Source organism: Cucumis melo, chromosome 1 (genome assembly GCF_025177605.1).
Source record: "Cucumis melo cultivar AY chromosome 1, USDA_Cmelo_AY_1.0, whole genome shotgun sequence".
Taxonomy (NCBI): Eukaryota; Viridiplantae; Streptophyta; class Magnoliopsida; order Cucurbitales; family Cucurbitaceae; genus Cucumis; species Cucumis melo.
In genome coordinates, this window is record NC_066857.1 from 17080063 (window position 1) to 17087396 (window position 7334).

The 7334-nt window shown below is 33.7% G+C and overlaps 1 protein-coding gene across 3 annotated transcripts; it reads right to left on the reverse strand.

The window, feature by feature from the left end:
• Positions 1 to 1670: 1670 nt before the first annotated feature.
• LOC103490335 (bZIP transcription factor 29-like) lies at positions 1671 to 6313 on the reverse strand. Of its 3 annotated transcripts, none has more exons than XM_008449808.3 (5): positions 6044 to 6313; positions 4500 to 5897; positions 4283 to 4415; positions 4102 to 4186; positions 1671 to 2202 (listed from the first exon to the last, which is right to left on the reverse strand). In XM_008449808.3, the coding sequence occupies exons 2-5, from the start codon at positions 5771 to 5773 to the stop codon at positions 2000 to 2002; spliced, it is 1695 nt and encodes a 564-aa protein (XP_008448030.1). In that variant the 5' UTR covers positions 5774 to 5897; positions 6044 to 6313; the 3' UTR covers positions 1671 to 1999. The 3 variants fall into 3 exon arrangements, with proteins under 3 accessions (XP_008448030.1, XP_050946580.1, XP_008448029.1); XM_051090623.1 differs by having other exon boundaries at positions 1671 to 3634; XM_008449807.3 differs by having other exon boundaries at positions 4500 to 6313.
• Positions 6314 to 7334: the final 1021 nt, after the last annotated feature.

A 7334-nucleotide genomic window follows, 5' to 3' on the forward strand; every position in this document is an offset into this window, starting at 1 on the left:
GCTCATAATTTAACAATAATCAACCTTTCAAATTAAAATGTGAAATTGTTGCTCATATACTTTCACCCTATCCCTATAGGCTTCCTACCCAAAATGCATTATTATGAGAAAGAAACCCAAAAAAAAAAAAAAAAAAAAAAAAAAAAAAAAACTATCCAATTTGATTTTTTAAAAGTAAATAACAAAACATCATTTTATGAGTATAAGAAAACAAATGAAAAAATAAACTAAAAACTAAAATCAAACTTGTTATCTATCAAACGAGCCTAGACAAGATGTGCAAACTAAAGACGACTAAAGATGAGTACAATCCACCTCTATTTTTAAAAGAATAAAAAAAGAAAAATCTAAAAAAAAAAAAAACCATGTTTAAAACACATCAACATGGAGAAAAACTAAAGAAATAATTAATTAAGAAACATAAAAGCATAGTGAATTTGAATAAAGCAACAAGTGGAAGATGTACAATTCATGAATGTGTCACAGTTGGAATAAGAAGCATCCTTTGTCAATTCATGTGGACAAAAACTTTATGCATGCATTCTAATAAACTTAGTATGTGAATCTAATGATTATGATTCAAATTTTGGATCAATTTCATTATCATTCTCCTATTATCACTATATAGTTAGTTTATCTGTTAATATAAACTTTGTGACATGACATTTTGTTTCTATTTGAAGTGTGGGTCTACTAAAAGTCATTTGGATTGACAAATATGAATTTATATTAAGTTTTAAATGTTATCCTATTCCCAACGAAGAAAGAAGTTAAGATATCGGATCGTTTTGTTTGTACATTTTTTGAGGAGTAATTTGTGACGATTATGAGTATTAAAGGCAACAATTAAAATATTGGGAAGTATAAAGATTTTGGGTCGGGTCCAAATATATCAATCAAATTCAAAGTATTAATAGATATAATGCAACGTAAAATAATTTGTTTCTAATCTTAATGTTAGTAAAAAAAAAATTAATAAATTAATGATTTTTATTTTATGTGAAAATTGATTACATTCTTGACCTTTAACCTAAAATCTTTCGGATGCGCTCTTAAGATACTTTAAGGCATTTCATATGCTTTATTATATCTAATTTGATATTGTACAAATTAACCAAATAAATACCGATTCAAAAACACTTTGACGTCGAGTTAAATTCTAATTGATATGAAATTGAAATTTTTTCATATTAACTAAACATCTTTTTTATTTTTTAAATATAAGAGAGCCGAGTGTATGTCAATTAGTCAACTTATCTTTACCCTACTAGGTTTTAAATGTTATAATTTAGGTCATCTAATTTGAGTTATATAATACTACTTAATACAATAATGTAAAATGAACTCAGATAAATTGGAGCATCTAAACCCTTAATGTGATGAAGCAAACAAAACATTAAATATTTAACCATCATATCATCAAGTTAAGATAATGCTAAAAAAATGAAAATAGAATCAGATCCATTTACCATCCAAATGGGATGCTCAAACAGTGGAAACAATGCTCCATTGGTTGGTGGAATCAATGAAGAGGCTCTCCCCCAAGAACCACCAACAGTTTGGAATACCAAATCACCTGTAAAATATCTAGAAATCAAATCAAACAACATAATTTAGATTGTTAAGTATAAAGGTCAGATGAAGTGAATTATATTTGTTGGAATCACTACTTGACAGAAGGAGAAGAAAGGGAATTCCCATTCTAAAATATCATATAAAGTAATTAATCATCAAGTACACCTCTCTTTTTGGTAACAAGATTTGCCTAGACTCTCTAAACAATTGCAAGATTAAAGCATATAAAATTATAGAAGAGTGTGATTTACACAACTTTGGAAAGACTGTGTTGGGGGTGGATATTTGACAAATGCAAATAATAATAATAATAATAGTAATAAGCTAGCTTACAACAATGAATATATTTCTATAAATGAACAAGATGATCAAAGAGACGATGAAACTCATCTATATCTTCCACAAGAAAATATATATATATAAATTATTGGTTGGATTCTGGTTTTGTGGTTGCACTCCCATTCTGCTGCATATGTTGCTGTTGTTGGTGCTGCTGCTGAAGCTGGAGTCCATGGCGGTTCATAGAAGATTGAGCCATTACCCCATTTGAGGGATGAGATTGTGCGTTTATATCGGTTGTAGCAAGTTTCAATCTCTGAACCTCAGCAGTTAACGCTTCATTTAGAGCTGTCACATATGTGATAACAACGGTCAATGACATGTAGAAAATGAAGAACTCGTGCTAAGTAAAATTTAGAAAGGTTTTCCAATTAGCATTGTTAAACCACTATTAACCCAAATTTTAGAAAGCGCTTCCAATTAATTTGATTAAATTACTAGTTGTCCTAGAAGTTTAAACTAACGGGAAGAAAAGAAGCAATTGGCAATTCTTCACCGCTAGAAGGCTTCACTATTCATCTCACACAATAAGGACCAAGTAAATGCCCTCACTAAAAGTGAGCTAATGATTACTGTCAGCATCTAAAAGAGGAGAATGAGCAGGTAGGATACGTTAAAAACAAACTTTTAGAATTGCTAAAGTTTCCGTTTGGTAACCATTTCGTTTTTAGTTTTTGAAAGTTAAACCTATTTACTCTCCGTTTCTTACAAAAACGGTATCTTTCCTAAATACAAGCATTAAAATTTTAACCAAATTAAAAAAGAAAAACTTAAATTAAAATTAAAGTTAAAAAAATCAAAGTCTACTTTTCTTAGTTCTCAAAATTTGATGGTAGATAAAAATCTAAAAAATTTAGAGGTCAAATTGGTATCTATAGGGTTAATTTTTAAAAGCAAAAAAACCAAATGTAACAAATCGGGCCTAAGTAAAAGGACAGAAAAAGAATGCATCAGATTTGCAAAGTTGGTTTGGAGAAGACACAAGCCATGGCCGTGGGTTAACTTCTCAGGAGTCTATTTTGACTGGTGATGTTTCCTAAATATAGATTCCACAAAGAAAAACTCAACTTCCGATTTCTCCTCCTGACAGAGAGATTCCTTCCAAAGAATGAGGATACATTGAAGGGACCAATTGAGTCCAGAAAAGCCCAATCGATAACTCGATATCTCCAAGTAGAATTTATAAACTAATAGATGGAAGTTCTATTTTCTGTAGAATAACCAAACAAACGGGCAAGTAAGGATCACCAATTCTCACATCCCTTCAAGGCTCCCAATCTTCTGATATACCAAATGAGAATGGTAGGAAAGCCATATCAGCCCCAAGCCTCTAATATTCTTCCATGAAAATTAGGTTATAAGGGGAAGACACAATGGAAAGAATCAATTCTGAAATACTGAAAGAGAATTAGGGGGGAAGTTGGAACAACAAAGTGAGCAGCACATATTCTTGCATTGAGGTGTTTGATCTATTTTATGAGCAAGTGTTGAAAAGGTAACACTGAGGGTGAACGGTCAGGTTGAATGGAGGAACCTGCTTCCATTAAAGCCATCAGAAAAGGTACCAACTTTACATATTCTCACTTGCCAGACTCTAGAAGTAACCTCCTCCCAAAAGCATCAAGTTCTAACTGCTTGAGCAGATGCTTTCTTGAATGATAGACTCTGTAATAGATGAAATTCAAGTCCCAGAAGGGGAGGTGGGATGATGGTATGAGATCTGAAGAAAATAAGTGAGAGTGGATTCAGAGAACAAAGCCAGGCTAAATGTTCAATGAAAGAGGAGAGAGTGACCTGGTAGTTAGCCTAGCCACTACCTACAGTGCGCCTATGGTCAACTAAAGTGTACCACCAGTATCTAATGATTAAAATTGGAAACTCTTCAAACCATCATAATGGGTAACATCTCACAATAATGTACTAAAGAGAGGAATGAATTTTATTGTATTGACAATTTGAGGAAATGCCAGGGAGAAGGACTCATGGTTCATATAAAGAGTACAAGACTAAAAGACATGGTTTTCAAAGAAATAACCTGAAAAATGCTACAAAAATATACATATAAAATCACGTACCAGAAATATTAGGCTAACAAAGAAAAATATAATTCACGATTCAATGCTTTTTGATGAAAAGCCTTTCCATTGGACAATGAAGGAAAATAATTAAGAGAAAAAATGTCAATACCATCCCGCAGTTGTGCTTGCTGTTCCATGGCTTGGAGACGGAACTTCAGCTCATTATTCTGGTTTGTAAGTCCAACTGAGTCTCGCTGAATATAAAATAGTCACAGTAACACAGGAAGATTTAGGCATAGAAAAATGAAAGTTAAATATAATTGTCATCACTCAGAACTCAAAATCTCTACCTGCAGAAGTGTGAGTTGGGCAGACAGCGTGGTAGCTTCTGTCTGAAGCGTCTGAACCTTGTGTTCCAACTCAGATATATACCGCATTTTTCGTTCTTTTGATCGAGCAGCAGATTGACGGTTTGCCAAGATCCTGAAGCAAATCAGTAATTCGAGATTATTAGCCAATGGATGAAGTCATGTTAGTAAATCAGTTGATGACACAATTTGCATATACCTCTTTGCACGTTTAGGATCAGTTAGTGCAATCTCAGCTAGTTTGTCATTTGCCATAATTTTCTTCAGTTCAGCCCCACTGAACTCACCATTACCAAATTCCAAGCTGAATGGAGTTGAATTACCGTCAGCTAGGTTGTTTGAAGAAAGTTGCCCCGGACGAATGCCGGGTGGTGTAGGAGGCATTTTGGGTGACTCATCACCAAACTGCAACTTGCCCATGAAGCTATCCATAGAGATACTCCGGTAATGTCTGTTATTTGGAGCAATATCTCCCCCAGCAGTCCGTTTAATTCCTTCCCTCTTCTCGGCAGACGAATTCAATCCAGGCATTTGAGAGTTATCCCCACTTTCGTTAACACTGCTTTCTGCTTCATTATCACTGCTCTCACCCCCTGTCTTTGTGCCACTGCCTCTACTATCCAAATCCTCCCGATTCTCATGACCATTCTTGTCGTTAGTCCCTGAGGAGTTGAACAAATCAATATTATCCAAATTCATATAAGCAGAGAACAAATCATCCACAGTGTCCCCTTCAGACTTCTTTTCACCCATTCCTTCCAAATGGTTATCAATGCTTTTCTCCAAACTAGGTTCCCTTTTAACAAACTGGCTGGCTTGCTTAAATATTCCCGCATTCTCTTTGCTACTTGTTGATCGCTCCAATCCACCTGAGCCACTAAAAGGGAGAACAGGAGGTGACTGAATCATCGAAGATAATCCAAATGGAATATCACTGTTAGACCGCCTATGGGCTTTACGAGGAGGTAAAGCATCACCCATCTTCGAAGAATTGGCCCTCGTATAAGGTGAAGGAGGCAACAAAGAATGAGAACTGGCATCCCTATCCTCCATTGACGTATCGGCAGAAACCTGATCTGAATTCGACGTAGATGGGGAGTCACGAAATGGGGCCGGACTTAAAGGGGGCAAAGAATCGAGAGAGAAAAAAGAAGGCTGAGATAACGATCGAGAATGAGTAGGAACTGAGTTATAACTCTGTTGGTTCATCGGACGGGATACAGGGATCTGAGAATACGGTGAGATTGGTGGGACCTGCGGCGAGTTAGGACAAGGAGGTATCCCAATTCGTCTATTATTATCCCCAAGAAAATTCGACTGGAAATGCTGTGGACGGCCTTGAGAGCAGGTCATTTGAGAAATTTTAAGTTGATCCATAGAGAAATGATACTTTAAAGCAGAAGATGAAGATGTTCCAAACGAACATTGAAGATTTCGTAAGTTATCAGTACGAGCATCTTCAGTATCACCCATTTCGCCTCAAACAAACACTAGAACAATAATGCTCAAACGAGGAAATAAAAAAACCAAAATCACCACTTCACACAGCCACGAAAATTGAATTCCAATCACAACCACGATCAATCACCCATTCAATCTGCCACAAATTATACAAAGAAAAAAAAAATTCATGAACTGAACCTAAACAATCACTGGAACAATTTAACCAGTTACAAAACGTTCAAATGTAAAGCAACGACTCTTCATTGACGATAATGGGCACTTCACGGTCGTTAACTATACCTCCTAGCCAGTAAAAAGAAACTCAACAATAATGGCGTCCCAGAGAAGGAAGCCAACGACGTTTCGTTGGAACAGCAAGACTTGAAGGTCTCTTAATAATTCCCAGCCATTTCTAGAAGAAGAAGAAGCATTTCCGGTCAAAAACTTGCAGCAAAGCTTTAAACTAAATTTCCGGCGGGAATCCCGAGAAAACGCCGGCGATTTCTCTTTCTCTCTCTCTCTCCACGATGACGATGACGACCTTCCTCCTGGTAGTACACCGATTTTCATGAGGCGTACGCGTGAATTTAATAAGAATTTGCATTTCACCCGAATTTGAATTTGTTTTGCATTTCAATTTCATTCCGACCGCATTTCGGCATTTTTTTTCTTTCTTTTGTTATCGGCCAGATTTCATTTAAATTATTGGGATTAAATTCCATGAAGATTACATATGTCGGGATAAGGTAATTAAAATATTATTAATTTTTTTTTTAAAAAAAGGAAAATACAAAAATGAAATGAAAATTAAGATTGTATCCCTTTTTCCTTTCATGTATTAAATTTTTCTTTTTCTTTTCTAGTTGGAATTTTCCATTTTATAAGCAAATAAAAAATCAAAGAGTGGTGACCAAATTTGGAAATTTCATTATTTTAAAAAATTTACTTCAATTTTTTACACTTAATATTATTAAATATACAACCGAATTTTTTTCCTTTTGTTTTTAATACGCTGAATTCATTTTAACCTTGCATTTATAATTTCTACTTTTCTTTTCTTCTTTTCTTTTTTTTTTACAATTTAAATTCTAGGGTTTGGTTACCTACTTATCTTAAATAATACTAATAACTACGATAATAAATAAATAAATAGTATGTACTTAGGATGCAAATTGTGTTATTATAATCTGTGTTTGAAGTATAAATTATTATAGTTGTACCGATATAATATGTGTTTGGGATGGAGATTATTATAATCTGAATTTTTTATCTTTTTTTGAAATACGTATATATTATAAATGAAATACACATTTTTCTTCGATTAATTTTATCAAATCTGGTTAATTAGAATGTTTATTTAATAAATTTACCTTCAAACTAGGTTTTTCACTATTATAAGGTGCTAATTAGTGTCAGGGAATTGGACTGAGGAGGGTCAACATACATAAATGCTAAAAAACAACTTAAATAATAATATTTTCTTCTTCTTCTTTTTTATGAAAAACAATAATTAGTGATATTAAAAATACTACTAATAAGTCAAAAGAATTTAATTCATGATATGTAAAGGAAATATTAGGTTAATGACGAT

Excerpts from the sequence above, each read along its gene's own strand:
- LOC103490335 (XM_008449808.3), bottom strand. The coding sequence starts at position 5,773 with ATGGGTGATACTGAAGATGCTCGTACTGATAACTTACGAAATCTTCAA. Across the intron at positions 4,416-4,499 it reads GATCCTAAACGTGCAAAGAG|GATCTTGGCAAACCGTCAAT; the intron begins GTATATGCAAAT and ends GATTTGCTTCAG. Across the intron at positions 4,187-4,282 it reads CCCAACTCACACTTCTGCAG|CGAGACTCAGTTGGACTTAC; the intron begins GTAGAGATTTTG and ends TTTTATATTCAG.